Source organism: Acomys russatus, chromosome 27, assembly GCF_903995435.1.
Source record: "Acomys russatus chromosome 27, mAcoRus1.1, whole genome shotgun sequence".
NCBI classification, from domain to species: Eukaryota; Metazoa; Chordata; class Mammalia; order Rodentia; family Muridae; genus Acomys; species Acomys russatus.
This window is the reverse complement of record NC_067163.1, coordinates 24,857,300-24,879,793: the sequence shown is the minus strand read 5'-3', so window position 1 is coordinate 24,879,793 and position 22,494 is coordinate 24,857,300. Positions and strand designations below refer to the sequence as shown.

The following is a 22,494-nucleotide window of genomic DNA, read 5'->3' as shown; positions in this document are numbered from 1 at the left end:
GGAGGAGGAGGAAGATTTGAGGCAGAGTCTCACATACCTGTGCTGGGTTGAAATTCCCTCTGTAGTTGAAGATGGCCTTTAATTCCTGCCTTTACCTCCCCAATACTAAGATTAGAGGCATGTATCATCATTGTAAGAATTATTTTATCTGAAAGATTTGTTTTGTGACTCTAATTCTCTTTTGTTTAGTGGCTTGGTGCCCCTTCATAACGCTTGCTCCTATGGACACTATGAGGTGGCTGAGCTCCTGGTGAGGCACGGGGCTTCTGTCAATGTGGCAGACTTGTGGAAATTTACTCCTCTCCATGAAGCAGCAGCCAAGGGGAAATACGAAATCTGCAAGCTTCTCCTGAAAGTATGTAGATATGAGCGGTGACCTGGATTTAGTTACTGCTTGAAATTAGTGTGGTAATCTATTGTCTTTGGTTAATGCCTGACACGTCTTTCTGAATAGACTCAATGGAGGCTCAGCAGTTAAGAGCTCTTCCAGAAGTCCTGAGTTTAATTCCCGACAACCACATGGTGGCTCAAAACTATCTGTAATGTTATCTAATGCCCTCTTCTGGCATGCAGGTATACATGCAAATAGAGCACTCATAAACATAAAATAAATAAAATCTTTTTAAAAAAAATAATAGAGAGAGAGAGAATGAAATTGTGTGGCTTCTCCTGTCTTCTTTTTCTTTTTTTATTTTATTATTTATTGTACATGAGTGCTTTATCTGCAGAAGAGGGCATTAGATCACATTGTAGATGGCTGTGAGCCACCATGTGGTTGCTGGGAATTGAAGTCATGACCTTTGGAAGAGCAGCCAGTGCTCTTAACCTCTGAGCCAACTCTCCAACCCTCATCTTTTCTTAACCAAAGGAAAAATATTTTTGTTATATGTAAGTACAGTTTATACATTTATCTGATACCATAAATATATGTAGCAAATATTACCACTAGTTTTTTTTTAATAACACCTATATAGGTCATTATGAATCCATTGTCTAACCTGAATATTGGGTTTTGTTTGTTTGTCCAATTTTTAAGAGACAGCCTCACTATGTAGCCTTGGCTGGCCTGGAAACTCAGAGATCTGTCTGACTCTGCCTCCCCAAGTGCTAGGATTAAAGGTTGTGCCATCACACCTGGCCAGCTTGGATTATTCTTAATTTCCATAGGACGTCACCAGCTGTCTGTATCAGGTTTATAGTAAAAATTCTTGGCCCAGATGTGTAGATAACTTAAACCAAGGTATTTTTTAAAAGCACATTTACACTTCATGAAATATATTTTTAAACTATGAGACTTTTTTTAAACTGATGCCATTTAGAATTCAGTGGGTTTTTTTTTTAATACCTGTGAATATTCCTTTTTTATTTCTCATGATGCTGCCTAAATATGTCTGTGCAATTTGAGTTGGAACTGTAATTCAGTGGTGAAATGCTTAACCTACCTACCAAGTGTGTGAGGCCCTAGTTTTAGTGCTAAAACGTATGTGTGTGTATGTGTATAGAGATATGTAGATGTGTACTGCAATTGAAATCTGGCCAAAATTAATATCTAGATCATTATTTTTATTTTTAAAAAAAGAGAGATTATCAAAGACAACTTCAAATCTTAGGAAAAGTTTGTCACAGAAAAGCAAAAGATGCTCAATATCCTCCGAGTCGCAAAAGAAAGCAGAATTTAGATTCCTGTTTTCAAAGTGCGTGTAGGGCAGATTTCTTTCCAGAGAAGGGAAGGTGTAGAGGGTAAACTAAGTAAATAGTGTGATGTGCCTGCCCACTTGGAAACACGCGTGCATCTTCGGTTCTGTTTTTACAGCATGGAGCAGATCCAACTAAGAAGAACCGAGATGGAAATACACCTCTAGATCTGGTCAAAGAGGGAGACACAGACATTCAGGACCTACTGAGGGGGGACGCTGCCCTGTTGGATGCTGCCAAGAAGGGCTGCCTCGCCAGAGTGCAGAAGCTCTGTACGCCAGAGAACATCAACTGCAGAGACACCCAGGGCAGAAACTCAACGCCTCTCCACCTGGCAGGTAAGCATCACTGTCACCTCATTGTCCTTTTAGTACTCTGTTAAACACTATTCAGCTGTGTGCCCGATGTTGAAGCATCTGGCTTGAAAGGTGAAATAGGATTGGTGAGATAGCCCAACAGGTATCATGGCCTGAGTTCAATTCCTTGAACTCACATGGTCACCCGAGAGGTGACCCTGCCGATTGTCCTGAGACCTCCTGCAGCGTCTGTGAAAGAAGCTGCCATGTGTTGTGCACTTAGGTAAAGACTCAGTTGTATGAAGATAGTATTAGCTTTTGAAGAAAAATAATTAAAATCGTAAATTTTTCTGGTCTTTATTTATATGTGTGTGTGAGTTGTGTTTATTTCTCCTGCCCTGACATGTCCCCTTTTCTCTTAACAGCAGGCTACAATAACCTGGAAGTAGCTGAATACCTTCTAGAGCATGGCGCTGATGTCAATGCCCAGGACAAAGGAGGCTTGATTCCGCTTCACAACGCAGCATCTTACGGGGTGAGCATGTAACAGAGGCATCTGGATGCCTTCCCTGGCGGTTAGCGCTGTACTGTCATGTGCTGAACAACAGATTCCTAACCAACAGCAATGAGTACAGTTTAACCATCTATACAAGTTTTGTTTTTTTTTTTGTTTTTGTTTTGTTTTGTTTTGTTTTGTTTTGTTTTTGGTTTTTTGAGACAGGGTTTCTCTGTGTAGTTTTGGCCATCCTGGACTCACTTTGTAGACCAGGCTGGCCTCGAACTCACAGCGATCCGCCTGCCTCTGCCTCCCGAGTGCTGGGATTAAAGGGATGCGCCACCACGCCCAGCTTCCATCTATACAAGTTTTGTCACACCTCCCAATGTAGCCAGCGGCTTTCTGATGAGCTTGCTGTCAGGTCTTTGCACATCATCTGACACCATAATGAGTGTATAATGAGCCATATACAGATCTCACCTCTCCTTGGATAGATTTTAGAAACTATGAAAGCCCGGAGCCTCCTAAGTAGGTATGGAACTGTAGCTGCTTACACTTCTCTCTAGAATCTAGATTCTAGAGATAGCCAAGTGGTTAAGCTGTTTGCACAGCGTTTAATAGCACTCAGCCGAGGGAATAAAACTGCCACATGAAAGTACAGAGCCTTCTTTCCAGGCATTATAGCTGTGCTCAACAGGAAGAGGGTGGTTCTGTGGTACCCTGGTGCCATTTGTCAGAACCAGCAGTAACCAAGGTCCTCAGACCTGGTGCTTTGCTGTAGAAGAGTCAGACATGAAGACCGTTCCTGTGCGTCTCTGCTTCTGCACACAGCCCTCTCTGACTACACAGTTCCCAAATAGCAGTTCCTGTGCGCTAGGTTTGTGGGTGATGTAGTGACTCCCACTGTCCCTTTTCATACAAACCTGCTTTGTAGGTGTCCACAGTTCCTGCTTTCCTTCTCTGTCTGCAGATGAGAAAAAATATAGTGTTTCCTTACTGTCTTTCACTGTCACAGCACGTTATCAAACTCTTTGATCTGTAACTTTAAAAAGAAATGTCACCTCAGTTTTTTCAAATGGAGAGACAATAGCTGATTTAAGAATCTTAAAGTTAAAAAAAAAAAAAAAAAAAAAAAAAAAAAAAAAAAAAGAATCTTAAAGTTTCATGAGAATTTTTATATATGGTAATGTGCCTTATTACCTTACTCTATACATACAAAGGGCAGTTAACTTCTGTTCTATTAATAAATATAAAAGCATTGATATTTATTCCTTACTAAAAGCATGTTCTCTTATAAGAAGGGATCATTTGGCCGGTTGGTCTTCTTCCTCCACTTCCTCGTTTGCGGTGTTTCCCTAACATAGATGGCATCTGACGGGCTCGGGCCGTTGTTGTGGTAGAGACCACTCATAATTACATGGCTTTTACTGCAGCCCACGTTTCTCTTCTTTTCCTGCCTTCTTAAAATTGAGTCCCCTGATTTTGTGCCATCTTTGTCACTTGCAGCATTTTGTGATACAGCTCAACGCTAAAGCCACATCCAACTGCCTGTGTCCACGACAGTGAGGCAGTCAGCTCCTTGTCCAGGCCTTCTTCTCACCTAGGCCTGTGGTCCCACGTGACAGAGCCAAGCTGCAGCGTACTTGTGCATTTAGCTCTAATTTTCAGTTACCTATAATAGTAATAACAGTTTGCCCTAGTGATATAGCTACTTAAAAAGAATGAAAAGCTTAAGAATTGTTTCTTGACTCTATGTGGGTAATATTTCTTCTTCTACATTGGTCTTCTAGACATTTGCCAGCCAATTTAGTAAGCATGTAATTGGCTTCACTAAAGACACCCTGTAAATTCAATATAAAGAAATTTTAACAATACATACTGAATACATAGCTCATTTATACACCCACATACATACAAACTGTAACTTTTCTTTGACTAATTTCGGAAATCTTTGCAAATTGTCTTACTAAATTGCCTTGCTCTTAATAAAATACAGGAAATACAATTTAAGTAACTTAAATCATCTGAGGAATAGCTTGAAATTATCCCATGCTTTTGGGTTGACTGAACAGAAGTTGTTTTTCCAAACACATCTTTGAGTAAAGAAGATAATTTGGGTTTTATTTTAATTTTTTTGAAGTGATTTTGATAGGTTCATAGATAGCTTCCAGTGTTTAGAAGTTTAAACATAAACTGGGAAATTAGTTTTATAATATTCTCAGAATCCCCAAAGAATCTTGAAGCATAGTAAACTAGCCTGGTCTCAGATGAGCCTGTTTCATCGTGCTGCCCCCTCCCTCCTTCATATTATCAGCAGTGGGGAGCCTTTCTTAGGAATTAACATCTTTACTTTTGAAATAGTTTGGGCCAGCCTGAGCTACATGAGACCCAGCCTAGAGGGGCAAAAGAGTAGTTGTTTAGGAGACAAGTCTAAAACAAAGTAGAGAGGTTGTGTGTATTTGTTTTTAAGAAGATGTCTACTAAGGATGAGGGCACAGGCCTAGAAGGAATGGTTAAGTAGAAGCAAGGATATTTGATGGAACTCTACTGGGAGCGTTCTTCTTAAGTTTCCGTGTCCTCTTGTTTTTCCCAGCATGTTGACATAGCAGCGTTACTGATAAAATACAACACATGTGTAAATGCAACGGATAAGTGGGCCTTTACTCCCCTTCATGAAGCTGCCCAGAAAGGAAGGACACAGTTATGTGCCCTACTCCTAGCACATGGCGCAGACCCAACCATGAAGAACCAAGAAGGTCAGACACCTTTAGATCTGGCAACGGTGAGTCCGTGTTGGAGCTGTGTTTACTGTCTGTGAGGACTTCAGGCATGGCATTACCATCCAGGGCTCAACTGGCAGTTCATTCGGCAGTTGGCATTTTTCCTGGAAATCTTCGTTTCCTTTTGTAGTCCATGATATCTCGTGTGTAATCAACCCCCTTTAGCTTTCACTACCAGATGTCTAACTTCCAGCTCTTACTTACAGCCAACACTTAATGTTTGGTGCCAAAAGCAAGTGTTGATTTCTGTGCCTGGTAGTCTTTAAAGGAAAAACACTAAAAAGCATTCGGTACTTAGCGGGAAGCTCAACATTTAAAATGATTTTGCGTTTTCTTTCATCATTATTTTCAGGCTGATGACATCCGAGCTTTGCTGATAGATGCCATGCCCCCTGAGGCCTTACCTACCTGCTTTAAACCTCAGGCAACTGTCGTTAGTGCCTCTCTGATCTCACCAGCGTCCACCCCCTCCTGCCTCTCCGCTGCCAGCAGCATAGACAACCTCACTGGCCCTTTAGCAGAGCTGGCCGTAGGAGGGGCCTCCAATGCAGGGGATGGCGCCGCAGGTGCGGAAAGGAAGGAAGGAGAAGGTAGGTATAGTCCTGTGAGTGCTTGTTTGTTTATACTTTTTTAGTGGACTAGTTACTTTTTTTTCTTTTTAGTATTAAAAGTTTTAAAAAATAGCCTCTCTCTAAAGTCTTTAGTTCAAGGACAGCCTGGACTACATGGTGAGGCCCTATCAAAACTGGGCCTGGGGGGTTGGGGGGAGAAGGAGAATGAAGATGAGGGCCTTGTTTTGGGCATCAGCACCCATGTAAAATGCTGTGCAGTGGCTGAGTAGTCCCAATACTGAAGAGCAAAGACTGGAGGACTCCTGAGACTGGCTGGCCAGCTAGCTGAGTGAGTGAGTGAGTGAATGAGTGAGCTCCAGGCTCAGTAGACACTGGCTCTCAGAGACAGACAGAAGACGCAAGAGGAAAACCCTCAACATTGACCTATGGCTTCCACATACACTCTACACACAGAAATAAATAAAAATAATTTTTAAAAGAATAAATCAAAACAATAGCTGGTACCTTGTTGTTGTTGGTTTTTAATTCATTAAAGTTATTTAATTTTATCAAATACAGTCTGGAGCCTAGGCACTGCTCTTAGAGAAGACCTAGTTTAGTTCCCAACACCCTCAGTGCTTAGCCTACAATCCCCTTCAGTCTAGCTCCAGTGAATCCAGTGTCCTCTTCTGCCTTCCAGGATCACCTATACTCAATATGCATAAACACACTTACAATTAGACATGATTAAATAAACCTTAAATTTATAAAATAACACTGTTATATTAGAAATTAATATATAAATTATTATGTGCCACCATATATTTTATATATAAATTTGTATTTTAGTTTTATATTCTATGTGTATTAGGATTAATATAAGTACTATTGCTATGCCAAAGATCAAATTCAGAATAACTTGAAATGTTTGAGTTAAATTTACATATTTGAGCAGGGCACAGTGGCGAATACCTATAATCCCAGCACTTGAGGAGGCAGAGGCAGGCAGATCTCTGTGAGTTCGAGGCCAACCTGGTCTATAGAGCAAGTGCAGCACAGCCAAAGCTACATAGAAAAACCTTGTCTCAAAAAAATTTTTTTGTACAGTAGTTGGCATTATTTTATGTCATGTGAACTCATCTGTATCGGCAAGGGAACCCTATCAGGAAATAGGGTTATAATACATAAATACTGAAACCTTCATAGAGTTAGAAAAATCTGACAGATGCTAATGTTTCTGTTTTAGTTGCGGGTCTTGACATGAATATCAGCCAATTCCTTAAAAGCCTTGGCCTCGAACACCTTCGGGATATCTTTGAAACAGAGCAGGTAAACTCTCGTGTCCTCTTTCGGCTTTCCAACTACTGACCACACAGTTTTCTTAAGTTTGTAGCTGTTTATTTTCTGTATTACGTGTTCTCTTTCTTCCGTAACTTAAAGTGTTTACTTTGTTTGTTAGCTGCCTGAACTGTTTCTAGAGAAGCCAGGGAGCCCAGCACTTTGTACTCCTGTCCAAAATTATCCCACAGTTCAGAGAGCTGCCCTTTCTCTTTATGATAAATTTTGCTCAGTGTAGTATATATGTCAGGTTAGACCAGGAGAAGTGAGGGTACAGCATGGTGGTAGAGCACTTGGTGAACTTAGGTCAAGAAACTATCTCAAGAATAGTTTCAGGAGCTAGAAAGATGGCTCAGAGGTTAAGAGCACTGGCTGCTCTTCCAGGGAACCTGGGTTCAATTCCCAGCAACCACATGGTGGCTCATAACCATCTATAATGAGGTCTGGGTGCCCTCTTCTGGTGGGCAGGCACACATGCAGGCAGGATATTGAATATGTAATAAATCTTTTTTTTAATAGTTTCAGTTCCGTCTGGGTGTTTTGTTTCCAGAGGACACTGGCATTATGTCCTCATCTCCTGTGTTTACTAGTGAGAACTTCGTTTGCCAGCCCGTTGTGGAGGATAATGAGTTCTTACTACTGTGCTCTGTGGTAAACCCTTAAGATAAAACTGAGTTTAGGACTACTGTTGGACATGGAACCTTAGAATAGAGAGGCACTTAGAACCCAGTACATCCTTTTCCCTGGTGTAGAGTTACCGCCTAATCCCCAGCAAATGACCACAGACTTGGTAGCCTAACAGGAATGTTTTCCCTCAGAAGATTGAAATCAGACTGTCGAGGATGCACTCCCTGCAGCAGTTCTAGAGTAGTCTGCACCTGCCCTCCCAGCTTCCTTGACTTAGATCACAGGTCATGTTATTCCAGTCGCTCCTGTTGTTGTCCTGTGTCTGCCTTCTCAGGTGTCTCTTACTGGGACACTTCCTATAAACATGGCCTCTCCTGGGTGATTGCTGGCTTCAGGATCCTCACCGTAAGCATCAGGGACAGCCTTGCTCCCCAAAAGTGTTAGCGTTTGGAACATATCCCTTCTAGGGTTGAGGACCTGTCTCTTTGAAGGCTAGTGCCCAGCCCACAACAACATGCGTTTGAAAGCCTTATTACATTCGTAAGGCTGCGCCAATTTATCATAGACCTTTCCCTCTCCAACCAGCAGCCTCTACAAGTTATGCCCCTCTGTTATAAACTCACTCAGTTTTTCAGTATGTGACATAGTTACATTTTTCTCCATAGGTCTTTGCCCTCTTTATTCTTTGTAAGCTTGTCTTTGACCTAATGCAGTACCTGCAGTTAACACAGGGTGGCGCATCCTCCCGCTGCCACCTGGGAGCATGAAGCAGGAGGATCACAAGCCTAAGGCTGGCCTGAGTGACATAGCAAGCTAGAGGGTAGTCTGGGCTTTAGTGAAGCTTATCTCAAAAAATATCTGGAAAGTGTTGGGTTTTTAAATTTTTATGTAATTTATAATACCAAGATTTTCTTTAGCCAGATGAATTTCTTTACATTTATTATAGTTCATCCTTTAGATTTTTAATGACTTAAACAGTTGAAATAGAATTGAACTAAGTGAGCGTCTTGATCTTATTTTTCTCTGACTGTAAAAGTGAGTTAAGAGGCATTTAGCCCATCACTTTTCTTATTAGTCAGTTAAGCACATCTACAGTATGCAGATAATGAAAATTCCTGGCTGGATTATGTGTTTTTTATCAGTTTTTAAACCATACTTTGTTAAGAATGGGTCTTCATTTGCGGTGAAGATGTACGCCGCTCTAGAGCTGCCTCTCCTGTCATCTGCTCATTCTGACTGGAGATTCCTGTGGCGCTGGAAACAGTGAGGCTCTGAAGTGTGGGAAACAGTCTCCTCTGCTGTGGCTCCGTCCACAGCTCTATCTCTTCATTCTGAGTCACGCACACAGTAATTGTGAAATTTCACACACATTTTGGTTTAATAAACCAAAAACTCTAATTCTCGTTGAGCCTTTCCTAGAACTGCCGTTTCTGTGCTTCCGTCAGTTTGCGTTGTAATGTACAACTCTGTTCTTTACTTCCTACTGTATGCTCTCTGTCAGCAGCCGGCTTGCTTCTCTCATGTATTGACTTAGTTTAATGATGCCTTCAGTCGGCTTATCCTTTTTATCACTTCCTTTTTACTGCAGTTTTGCTCTGAGTAAATCAATGTCCCATTGATTTTTCTTTTGTTCAAAATAATTTCTACATCCTTTTCATAGTCAAGGTGTTAAGTGTTGCACTAATGTGTACTGCCTGGTGTGCCCTCCTAGAGCAGCAGTTTGCCTTTCTACATCTCGAGCTGTCTTGACTGTCTTGTACCATTGGGCTGCCAGTTAAGTTTGTATTTATTTCAAGTGTACATGCTGCCTTCTGGTTCTCAGTAATAAACTATTAAGTCCTCTTAATTCTTCCATACCTTTTAAAGCATACTTTTACATTTCTCTTCTTGGGCATAAGTATCCTATAGCGTCCAGTGATGTGTGTAGCATACTTGTGTAGTGTGGAAGCGTGCGGTGCATGCGCTGTGTCCAGCACAGGCGTTCTGCTGCCCTCGTTCCTACATGTGGCTACTCCCCTCCCAGGGAGGTGGGAGACGATTATTTTCTTTCTGGTCCTAGAAGAGCGTCATATTCTCAGCTTCACCGTCACAGTTCTGTTCTCTTGTCTTATTCTATACAGATACTTTCTAAAGATATTATCAAAATCCCTTCTAGTTAACTACAGTATCGAATAACATCGCCCGCCTGTAATGTAGCTTCCGACCTAGACTGCTTTGCCTGTTGAGGGAAGGGATATTGATTGGCACTGTAGTTTCTAGAGCTCAGTTGCTGTGACTTGGCTGGCTGGGTATATTTATAGTCAACCTATATTTCACAGAGTGGCCATTTCAAAATGTGATAAAAATAAAAGCTTGAGCTCAAATAAGTTAATTGTAAGTAGATTACAAAGTTGTCACCACTACCACCCCAAACGAAAAAAGTTCTTTTCAGTTAAAATAGTTAGTTTTCTCTCCACACCCCAGGTAAAACGAATAAATCTTAGGAACAGGAGGCAACCCTACTAGATGTGGCATGTACTTTATATGCAGGACCATTTTTAGTTTATCAAGCTTTATCTTGCTTGATAAAAGCTTAATCAAGCTTTATTCTAAAGATTTTATATTAATCATGTTAGACATTAGTAACTTCTTCATCCCAAAGGAAATGACCAGGGAAGTAAGCTCGCGTTTCCTCCAAATAACCAAGCGTATCTTCTTATTGCTCCCACCAGGTAAGTCAGGGAGGCTTAAAAGCAATAAATGAGCTAGTTAAATGTAAGGGGAAAGAGCTGTCCTGCCACCTCTGCTATATTATATTAGTAACTAGTTGGTAAGTGTAGGCCGCACCTAGGGGAAGGTATTTTCACCAGGACACATTGGCGAGGGGCTGAAGATCTCTGGCAGCCATTTTAGAGGCCGCCTTCTCCACTAGAGAGGAGCCCAGTGCCCGGCACTGCTTCATTGACTGAAGTGTAGAATGTAGTAATGTAGCCCCTTTGCTAGCGGGGGTGGGGTGGGGCGGGGTGGGGTTGGGCAAGGATTCCTATATCCTTGTGATTGGAGTCTGTATATTAAACTGTCTCCATCCTTCTCTAGAACATGGCTCGAAATATTCTTTGTTTGGAGTTTTGTTTCGTCTTCTAGCTTAGTTTGGACATTCTTAAGCTAGGCACTATGTGTATCAATTACAAAGACTTTGACATATATAACCTAAAGTTACCTCATATAAATAAGCCATGTTTTTATTGTCAACCATATTTAAACTGAAGTATAAAATGTCTAGAAGATGATGACATCAGTAACATGGGTCACAAATTACATAAAATCAGGTCTACCTTACAGTGTAAACTGTTCCATTTCTTTTCTTTCTTTTTTTTTTTTTAAGATTTATTTATTATGTATACAATGTTGTGTCTGCATGTGCACCTGCAAGCCAGAAGAGGGCATCAGATCACATTACAGATGGTTGTGAGCCGCTATGTGGTTGCTGGGAATTGAACTCAGGACCTCTGGAAGAGCAGCCCGTGCTCTTGACCTCTGAGCCATCTTTCCAACCCAACTGTTCCATTTCAAAGACGGCTATTTTGGTGCTGCTGTCTTTCGAAAGTGCTGTTGAAAACTTCCTTTGGGAGATTAGACGTGAATTACTGATCTTGTACAATGAAGCAATTATTTCTTCAGTGGCCACTTAGTGTGCTCAAAGAGCGAGCAGTGTAGTTCACTACCCTGAGATGGTCCAACTCACTGTGCAGTATTGCATTTTCACAGCACAATTCAGAGCTTGAGGCCTTATTTGCCACTTTAAGTATGCACGTGTAAGGAATGAGAAAGTTATATATTTTTTAATCTTGTATGAGTTAGAAAAAAAATGTCTATAAAGGATATTTTAGTTCTCCAAAGAAATAAAAAACCAAGGGTGACAGGCCAGTATTTATCCCAGGGCCATTTTTTGCCCTGGAAAACTACCAGTGTCATCCTCTGTAAACTGTTCCATTTCAAAGATGACTGTTTTGGTGCTGCTGTCTTTTGAAAGCGCTGTTGAAAACTTCATTTGGGAGATTAGATGTAGCCACGGGTGATTTCAGAACTTCGCCACTAGGTGGAGATAGAGTCACAGGCACTGTAGTCCACAAAGGTGCGAGGAAATGAGGAAGCTGGTGCTTTCCATCCCGCATAGGCCACAGGTTTGTACAGACGTGGAGCCTGTTAGACAGCGGGGGTTGCCAGCCTGATCATTTATGAGCCTAAAGACCATCTATCTTATTTTCTCCAAATTGGAATTTCTAATGTCACTTCTTTATGAAATGACCTACGATCTAAACTGATACTTAAATTTCCAATCTGCCTACCACTTAAGTCAGCGGACTCCTGGCTGGCTCATGTCCTGGCACCCAGAACTTTCTTATGTAAAGTTGGCTTGCTTTTGCTACACTGTGATTAATTAAAATTTGTCTCTGCAATTCATTTCTTCTACCCACAAGGTACTGAATTTGGGGTTTTCCCCGTTTTCAAGCTGCTGATCCATCTATCTGGAGGCAAACAAAAGATGGTAAAATTGCAGTCAGAAAGAAACATGGCAGTGACCGTCTGTCTTCCGTCACACTGGGTCTCCTCTTGTCTTTAGTTCCCCATCTGCTTAAAACAAATGCAAGTCTTTGTAATGAGCTGGGAGGCTGCTGGTCATCTCAGGCAGTTTGAAGATCATGTTTATGAAAGGAAGTAGGGTGTTTAAACTTGTGTGGTGCTCACAGCACTGTAGACAAGTGGAAGAGCTTTCATCCTCCAAAGAACTGTCTCAGATTTAGGGTGTAATTGCTTTCATTTTCAGATTACACTAGACGTGTTGGCTGATATGGGCCATGAAGAATTGAAAGAAATAGGCATCAATGCATATGGACACCGCCACAAGTTAATCAAGGGCGTGGAAAGACTTTTAGGTGGACAACAAGGTAAGCTATTTGAAAAAAAAAATTTTTTCCCCCAGAATTTAGTAAAGAAATACCAAGGCTAGTTTTGGGGCTTGGGCAGTCTGACCCCAGAGCACATGCAGGTTAACTGGTATAGCATCCCCTGCCTTCCGCAGCTTAACCAATCATTTTTACTAGCACGGAAAGTCAGAGCTTCCCTCTGTCTGTCTGTCTGTCTGTATGTTTTTTGTTTTGAGACAGGGTTTCTCTGTGTAGCCTTGGTTGTCCTGGACTCGCTCTGTAGGCCAGGCTGGCCTTGAACACACAGTGATCCGCCTGCCTCTGCCTCCTGAGTGCTGGGAAAAGGTGTGCACCACCACGGCCGGCTGTATATGAGTGTTTTATCTGTAAAAGAGGGCATCAGTTCACATTATAGATGGTTGTGAGCCACCACGTGGTTGCTGGGGATTGAACTCAGGACCTTTGGAAGAGCAGCCAGTGTTCTTAATCTCTGAGCCGTCTCTCCAGCCCTTTTGTTTTACTTCTGTAGACATATCCTATGTTCATGATTGAGTTCAGTTCAGCAAATATAGAGCCCTGCTGTGTAGAAGGCGTTCATGGAGCCTGGTGCAGTAGTGCATGCCTGTAATCCCAGCACTCTGGGAAGCAGAGGCAGATGGATCTCTGTGAGTTTGAGGACAGCCAAGGCTACACAGATAAACTCTGTCTCAAAACAGAGAGAGAAGGGGCTCATGGGAGGGGATAAGTCCCTTAACACTTCATTTCTTCTTGGGCCTTTGGTGTATTTGCTTACAGACTGGATGCTGAGGTGGAGACTAAACATATTACAGGCTGTTCCAAATGTCACTTTCTTGATGGGACTGAGGGGATGCGGGCATGTGCTTTATGGTCTTGTTTTTCTCTTCTACAGGAACCAATCCATACTTGACTTTTCACTGTGTGAATCAGGGAACTATTTTGCTAGATCTTGCTCCAGAAGATAAAGAATATCAGTCAGTAGAAGAAGAGGTAATGCACGTCAAAAAGTTTCTCTTTGCACAGATTCTGTTAAGAGTGCTTTTCCAGGAGCATGAACTCCTCTTACTCTGTTATGGAGTCACTTGGTCTATTACTGTCTCAGTCACCAGCAAGTCTTTCAGTATGATTGTTGGCTCACACGATGCACAGTGCTCTCATATCACAAGCCTATATGTAGAATAGCTGTCTTTTTCTTCTATTAATTTTGTCATGTAAGTAAGAACCTTTAAAAAACATTTTTATATAGTAAAATACACCTAAGATTGATATGAGGCAAGAATCTTCCTGATAGACAGAAATACCTTCTAGGGTTTTGGGTTTGGTTTTGTTTTGCTTTTTGAGACAGAGTTTCTTTGTGTAGCCCTAGCTGTCCTGGCCTTACTTTGTAGACCACACTGGCCTCAAACTTACAGTGATCCATCTGCCTCTGCCTCTCAAGTGCTGGGATTAAAGGTGTGTGCCACCACACTTGGCTTAGTTTTTGTTTTTTTGTTTGTTTGTTTGTTTGTTTGTTTTTTTGTTTTGTTTTGTTTTTTATTATTTTTTTTTTTTTAGTTTTTGTTTTAATGTAATTATTACTTTTTTTTTTTTTTTTTAGTAACATCCTGGTTATCTATCTCAATTAATTTTCACAATCACGATTATTTCAAACACTGTATAATAAGACCACTTGTGAACTTCCTGTAGAAAGGTGGCTAGACATTCCCAGTGCTGATGGCCTGTACTCCTTTCCCTAATGCAATGTCTAGCTCCACTGTTGTGAGTAAGCTGCCTCAGTCCATTATTACACAAACACCCAAGCAGAAACTGGGCTGCCTGCACTTAGGATGCTGTGCCGTTGTTGCCCGAACTATCTCCATCCAATGCTAAAGACTCACATTAGGGAATGTTTCAGTCTGTATTACATTATCAGGAAGGCAGCATGTCTTCTGGACATGTTCGTTTATCCTGTAGTAAGTTCCAGTCATGTAAGATGCGGGCTGCACATCCCCTGAATGGAACTATGAGTAGAGCTTACTCCATGTCAGTTGTCAAAACTCCAGCGTCTTTGTGATGCTGCCCCAAAACCCAGGGCCTCAACATCCTTGACAAGTGTTCTGCCCACAGCCAAGACACTTAAATCTTTTGTTGTTGTTTTTGTATTTTGAGACAGAGTTTTCTCTGTGTAGCCTTAGCTGTCCTAGACTCTCTTTGTAAGTCTTTAAAATAGATTCTTTTCCATAATAATTATTTTATTTTATTTCATAATAATTATTTTAAATTTCAGCGTGGAAGAATTAGTAGTCGTTAAAGGGTTATTCTGTTTAACTGTGAAATATAGTCAAACTTCCCTTGCCTGAGATGATATGTCAAGATCCCCAAGACTATTGAGATGAAATGGAACAAAAATATATTTTTAAATATTTATTTTTAGCAGTTATCTAATGTATCAGTTGAATATCATTTTAGTCCAACTTACTCAATTTCTTTTCATCTCAATAAAAAAAGAGTAATCATACATTATTTAAAGTGCTATTTTTCCAGTTTCCCTGTTGTGTTTACAATCTTCCAAAATTTGTATCAGAAAATGTTTAGTAGTACCTAAGACCACTCTCTCACCATAGATACTCAATGAATTTGTTGATAGGTTTGTAGTGCGCTCCTGTTTGAGATTCAGACTCATGGGAGACAAATGGAAGAGCTAGCACATTGTAGAGACAGCAGCAGGAATACCCAGTGTTGACGCTTACAAAGTTAACTGTTTCCCATTGTCCCGCAGATGCAGAGTACCATTAGAGAGCACAGAGATGGCGGGAATGCTGGTGGCATCTTCAACAGATACAACGTCATTCGGGTAAGTGTGCAAACTTCTGTGGGGAGAGTTGCATTGCAAAACCAACAGAAAAGTAGACAATCAAATGAACTGGAAGAAAAATTTCAAATTGTCAAAGATAATCATTCATTGTCTTAAAATCAAATGTTGTTCTCTCACTACAACCTGTAGCCATCAAGGCTACACTGGGGAGAGATTGCTACACTGTTAAAACAGCAAAGCTCCAAACAGAATGGCGTGTCACAAAGGCAGCTGCTGTCACCCATTGCATCCTCAAATTTGGACCCTCAACAGCAGTAACTTCATTTAAAATCATTTGAAAATAGCATTTATTAAAGGCCTGGATTGTCAGTCCACTTGTCATTGATGAGATCAGAATGCATTTGTCTCTTAAATCACAGAAAAAACTATGTGGCCATTATCTGCTTTTTCAGAGGGTATCATGACGGGGATTTGTGCTGAGAATTGGCCTAATCCTTTCTTAACAGACACACAGGAATTATCCTGGTGCATCAAAATAAGCCATGAGGGGTGTCTGTCTGTCTGTTTAGCTTAGTGGATAAAGTGCATGCTGCACAAACGCAAGGGAGCTGGGTTAGAGTCCCCTGCATGCATGGAAAGTGAGGCATGGTGCTGTCCACCCTTATCTCTGAAAGATGGAGGTCAGGGGATCCCAAGAGCTCACGGGCCAGCGAGTCCAGCCAACAGTAAACTCAGCTTCAGTGAGGGAACGGTCTCAAAAATAAGGTGGGGAATGATAGAGCAAGATTCTCATTGCTGATTTCTGGCTTTATACTCATGAGCACTCACTTTCATGCACATGGTCACACATAAAACAGCACAACTGAACTGAAAACACGTGTCACTAAAAGCTACCATATTAACTGAATTCCACTTAATGCGTCAATCAAACAAAATTGACACCACCAAAGGGAAAACTACTTGTCATTTTAGATCAGAAATGTACATTTAATTAATAATGATATCTTTCCTTTATGAAGATTCAAAAAGTTGTGAACAAGAAGCTGAGGGAACGATTCTGTCACAGACAAAAGGAAGTGTCTGAGGAGAATCACAACCATCACAATGAACGCATGCTGTTCCACGGTGAGTGCAGGTGCCTGCCGCAGGTGCCTGCCTGCACTTGGGGAGTTAGTAACGGAAAAGCCCATGGGATTGATTGATAATGTTGTATTGAAACAACTTGTTTGACCTTTTGTTGTTGTTGTTGTTGTTGTTGTTGTTGTTGTTGTTGAAATAATGGCTGATACCCTAATGCTTCACATGCTGGCAAGGCTTCCCAAAGCATGTGCAATGTATGACTTTCTGAACTTTCTTCTAAATTCAAATTCCAAGTCGAGCCAGTTGTGGGGGTTCTTGCTTGTTTGTTTTTCATTTTTCTTCTTTAACAATACTGTGCTTGGTGAAAACAGTATACAGCTAAGTTTTCAAAAAGTAATTTTTCCACCTTTATATTTTTAGGTTCTCCTTTCATTAATGCAATTATTCATAAAGGGTTTGATGAGCGACATGCATACATTGGAGGGATGTTTGGAGCTGGAATTTACTTTGCCGAAAACTCTTCCAAAAGCAACCAGTATGTTTATGGGATCGGAGGAGGAACCGGCTGTCCCCCACACAAAGATAGGTCATGCTATATATGTCACAGGTGAGCACCCTTTCTTGACCAGAATGATTGTCACCCTCAACTAACCAAATTGGTTTATCAGCTCCTGTTGAAGTTGCTGCTCAGCCTTTGGCCTAGAGCAGTGACAGAGTGCTGGTTCCAGTGATCCAGGCCAGACATGTGTGCACTTGCTGTAGGTTGTAGTGAAACTGCATTTCAGCCTTCCTGTCAGCCTTTCCGAGTCAGAGCTAGAAGATGCTAAGAATGATACTGTAGAACCAAAACCTTCTAGCCATCACCATGTCTGAACGCACAGGTTCAAGCTCTGAGGCGAGGCGCAGGTCTGTGTTGCTGATGCTGCCAGTGATAACGGCTTGTTCTCAGGCAGCATCATAACCCCCTGGGAACGCTGAGCTCTATGACACCAGCTTTGGAATTAGTAGCAAACAAATGAATAGCAGCTTTTTAAAACAAGATTTTATAATTCAGAAGTTGGAGAATATAACATTGAAGTCAGTGAAAGACAGAGTTTCTTTCTCCATTGATGAAAGGATTTATTCCATATGTTTTAAATTCTTTGTTTATTCTTTGGCAGTTTCATGCATGTGCCCATTGTATGTTGATTGTACCCAATCCACATGCCCCCTTGCACTCACCTCAGACCTCACCAATACCTTCCCCTCCCACCCTGACGTCCTTGTGAGTTCTGGTAATTCTCTCATTTGAACTACCGGAATGTGCATGAGTTTGGGGCTCCAGCTAGGGTTGGGTAACATACCGTACCTACACCCCCAAAGAAAAATACACTTCCTCTCCCAGCAGCCCTCAATTGCCAGTGGCTAGGGGTGCACACTCATGCTCCCAGCTGGTGACTGGTCCAGTGCAGGTGGCCGTAGCCGCTCTGACTCCATGAGTGCAGTGTCCTGTACTAAGGCAGCACACACAGCAGTATGGATCTCAGCTGCACTGCCCATCTGTTTCCTTGCTTCCTATGTGGTCATGTGAAAACGCAGTTTCCTTTGTGTGTCTTTTTACACTTGGCTCAGCTCATACCAGGTACTTTCTATGCTAGACTCCCACAGTACTCCAAAACTGCCTTACACTGTTGGTCTAACTTGATATTGAGCCTGATAGTTGTTTTTGTCTTTTTTGTTTGTGTTTTATGTTTGCTTATTTGTTTGTTTGTTTTGAGACAGGGTTTCACCATGTAGCCTTGGCTGTCCTGGTCTCCCTATGTAGACCAGGCTGGCCTCGAACTCACAGAGATCCGCCTGCCTCTGCCTCCAAGCCTGATAATTGTTAAATAGTAAATTTATTCCATTACAACACACAAACTTGAAAGTAGCATTTAAATTAGATTGAATTCTGTGAGTTTTTCTTTTTTAAAAAAAGCTAATAAACCTAATGGTTACATTTTAAGATTTAAAGTTTCTTGAAAGTTTTGCTTTTATCCTTTTCTTTAGACAAATGCTCTTCTGTAGAGTGACCCTTGGAAAGTCCTTTCTGCAATTCAGCACCATGAAAATGGCACATGCTCCTCCAGGGCATCACTCGGTTATTGGCAGGCCAAGTGTCAATGGACTGGCATATGCTGAATACGTCATCTATAGAGGAGAACAGGTATGTTGTTCATTAACTCAGCGTGAGGGAGTCACTAAATCATAAAAAAAGCGGAAGCCATGTTTAAGACAACATCTACAGTGTTGCAGGCACAGCATGCTTTTGAGTGGACCTGCTCGCCGTAGGCTGGTTGCATGAACTGGATCTTTATTATTCTGATCATAGCCCTACAGCCTTGAGAGTCAGAAAACTGCAGTGTAGTTAAGCCTTACCCTCTTGAGGCTTCAAAATGAAACTGGAAAAAAATAATGGAAATGTCTATACAGAGAAATATATATATGTACATAACTAAACTTCCTAGATTTGCAGACCAGCACTAAATGCCACCCAAATTGTCTGAATGCAAAAGTCAATTTTCTAACCTTAATTGAAAGCCATAACTAGAAGAAAAAGTAGGAAGGTAACTACAAACAGATAATGTATAAAAATAATAATTTTTCAGTATGCTGTCTTGGACAGAGTGGAGTGTATAGTTGAGGAATTGCAAGCAACTCCTCCTTAGTAAGTGTGTTTATGGTGGTAGTGCGGGCAAAACAGCAAAGCTCCATTAACTATATTACAGGGTTGAGCAAGTGAGTAGGTACACGGGTATATTAGCTTTGGGAACTGTGGCTCTTATTATAGAAGAAGGGACGTAGCATATGAGATGAGAGAAAAGTTTTTAAAAACAAACAAAGCATGGGAATGTTTTGAATTTGCATTAACTAATAGGAATTTGTGGTTTCCAACAAACATACCAACAGATATATAGATATATAGATGCCTCTGTACATAAATATACGTTTAAGTCTATGTATATGTTTAAGTCACATGTACATATGTGAAACTCTGCTGAAAGCAGAGACGCCTGGTAGCAGTGAAAAGCTAAAGCCCAATCGCTCCACCCATTCCTGCCTAGAGGGAGCCAGGATTGAAGCAGAGTAGATGAGCTTCAAGCAGCTGTTATACCAGACAGTAACGAAGTGCTCAGGGAGGAGAGTGCGGAGGCACAGCCTGAGGACCTGGAGGCAGAGGCAGGTGGATCTCTGTGAGTCCAGACTGTTCTACAGAGTGAGTTACAGGACAACCAGGGCTACACAGAGATATTCTGCCTTTGGGGGGGGGAGGGTGGAGGGGAGCTATGGAAGAGCAGTTTGCACCTTCAGATTCAAGAGTCCAGAGAGTCACAGGGCACTCTGAAATGCTGAGTCTAGTTTTGTCATCATTTAGAATTGAAGAATTCATGTGTAGTCCGCAAACGAAAGGGGTTTTCACTCCCTGCTTCCTAGCAGGTTCTCATAGTGGTTTCTATGTAAGATCTGGGAGAGCGTCCCCTGGTAGCAGCCTCCCTTACCACTCCCCCCAAGAAGTCCTCTTCTCACACCAGAGCCGAGCTTCTGTCTCAGTAACTTCCCGAGAGTAGAGACAGTGATGAAGGCCACAATCTAAATGTGCACCATCATCTTTCCTGTAGAAGGTGCTTGGCAGTTGGTACCATCATCCCGAGGCGTGAGTGGTGGCTTTCAGTGCCTGGAAGGCAGGGCCAGGAAGACAGGCCTTAGCTATGGAGCACGTTTGAGAACAGATTAGCCTACATGAATGAAACCTTGTCACAAAGAAATATCCTACCTTCAGTAACCCCCACACTGTTGCCCTGTAGATTTTTGGTACCTCGGCATGCTTGACCTTCCTCTTGTAGGTGGTAGAATGTGGGTTACATTCGCTATGGTTGACTTGAGCTCTTAACAGCAGAATTCTTACTTGATTTAATCAGCCTCTTGACTACCTACTATGTAAGGTGAAGAGGAAAGATACCGATGCTTTCCAGCGGGTCGCACATGGCTCTGTGGTAAAGGATGAGCAGAGGGAACTAACTTATAGTATTGAAAGCAATGTGAGGCTGAGGCTGTGCGGCGCTGCTGGGAGATAGTCAGCTCGTGTGAGCCAACCCTGGGCTCCATCCCCAGCACTGCAGAAGTGAAATAAATGCCAAGTGGAACTGCTGTGCAAACAGTTCTACAGGCGGAGAGGCTACGCCTGTTTTCTAGCCTGACCCTGGGAAGGCTCAGCTGCTCCGCCTTCAGGGGATGAGGTGTCTATCTGCTTGACCTTTGCAGGCATATCCAGAGTATCTCATCACCTACCAGATCATGAAGCCAGAAGCCCCTTCACAGACCACAACGGCCGCAGAGCAGAAGACCTAGTGATTGCCCCTGGTAAAGGCCAGAGTGATTCAGATCTGCGTCTGGATTATAGTGGATTGCTCCCAACAACAACAACAAAAATCAAAGTTCTCTAAATCCCAACAGCCAAGAAGTGAGCTGTTTGTCTATTATAAAGCAGTGCCAGAGTGCTGGTGCAGAGTGAGCGACTGAGCACACTTACCTGCCGTGTTCCCTGGGAGGAACATGGCTCAGGCTCAGTTCATGACAGTTTCCCATTTCTCAAGCAAGATGCCTTGCTCGATGTGGAAATGGGAAAGAGAGTATGCTGGCTTACATGTTCTTGGTCCACACACTACATTTTCTTTGTTGTGTTTGCCACATTTATAGCAGATAGACACATGAGATGGGCTTTTTTTTTTTTTTTTTTTTTTTTTTTTTTTTTTTTTTTTTTTTTTTTTTTTTTTTTTTTTTTTTTTTTTTTTGCCAAACATACATTGTTAATGCTTGTTGTTATTGTTGTTACTTTGAAAATGAGCCAGTCTTCCTGGGATATTTTGCACAGAGTCACACCGACTACATCATTAGCAATGCAGCCAGAGCTTCTGGCTGAGCAAGACACTGTTCCCACATCCCTGATATTAAATTTTGTATCTGCTTCTTGTGAACACAAAGGAAAAGCATCAAGATCTAGTTTCCTTTCGTAAACTGGCACATCTAGTAAGGAAGGGTACAAACATCTTTTTGACCTAGAAAGTCAGAGCCAGGAGGACCATTTGCTCTTTGCAGTCTACAGGGCTCTCAGAACCATGCTACAGATGTTAGGGAGAGTTCTAAGGAGGCAATTATGACTTCTCTTTCCTGGTGAAATGACTAGAGAGCTGGGAGGAAGGGACCTGGTAAGAGGAAGGGTCACAGGGCCCCGTGGCTACACCCACACCAGCCCAGGATGTCTCAATAAATACTTCACTATCTGGACCACCAGAATTGTTACCCTAACATTAATTACCCTTTGCTTCCAAAATTAGAGAGAGGCCTATTGCACTCCATTAGGGTGCCCAGCATTTTACTCCCCTCTCTCTTTAGTTTAGAAAGCCAAGAATCAAATCCTAAATAATAAATATGCACAAATATAAGGAATTTTGTTTATTTCAAAGTTGGCCTTTATTTTATGTAGTATGTTTCAAATAGTTTAAGAACATCCCTTCTTTCAGTTTTTGAACCATTTCTTCAAGGTCTTAATATATTTAGACAAGGAAAACAAACATTGAAACCAAAGGCTCTTTGACTTAGTTTTTTAAGTGCCACTTACAGAAACCGTTTCTTGGTGGAAGTACTGTTTGTTGTAACAGCATTTGCCAAGTACACAGGACTCTGAGCAGAGCCACCCTCCATCTGTTGCCCTGTGGACCTTAACTGAATGCTGAGTTGAGTGCATTACTTTACTTAGATTTGTGCTGTGCAGCTGTCTACTCAGCTTTGAAGGAAAAGTCATATAAACATAGAAGAAAACAGTGTGACACACTTAACCATTTCAGTTGGAAGTCCTGAAAACAAGTTTTTAATTTTTTTTTTAATTCAAGCAT

General features: G+C 41.7%; 1 protein-coding gene across 1 annotated transcript in view; it reads left to right on the top strand.

The window, feature by feature from the left end:
- Window positions 1-21,342, top strand: part of Tnks (tankyrase) — a 145,399-nt gene extending 124,057 nt beyond the window's left edge. Inside the window, exons 15-27 of the mRNA XM_051170061.1 lie at window positions 190-355; window positions 1,814-2,033; window positions 2,417-2,526; window positions 5,081-5,269; window positions 5,620-5,857; window positions 7,065-7,147; window positions 12,591-12,711; window positions 13,601-13,698; window positions 15,467-15,541; window positions 16,522-16,627; window positions 17,003-17,189; window positions 18,611-18,767; window positions 20,864-21,342. Of these exons, the coding sequence (XP_051026018.1) occupies window positions 190-355; window positions 1,814-2,033; window positions 2,417-2,526; window positions 5,081-5,269; window positions 5,620-5,857; window positions 7,065-7,147; window positions 12,591-12,711; window positions 13,601-13,698; window positions 15,467-15,541; window positions 16,522-16,627; window positions 17,003-17,189; window positions 18,611-18,767; window positions 20,864-20,950 (1,837 nt within the window). The 3' untranslated portion in view covers window positions 20,951-21,342. The remainder of the gene's footprint in view (window positions 1-189; window positions 356-1,813; window positions 2,034-2,416; window positions 2,527-5,080; window positions 5,270-5,619; window positions 5,858-7,064; window positions 7,148-12,590; window positions 12,712-13,600; window positions 13,699-15,466; window positions 15,542-16,521; window positions 16,628-17,002; window positions 17,190-18,610; window positions 18,768-20,863) is intronic.
- Window positions 21,343-22,494: the final 1,152 nt, after the last annotated feature.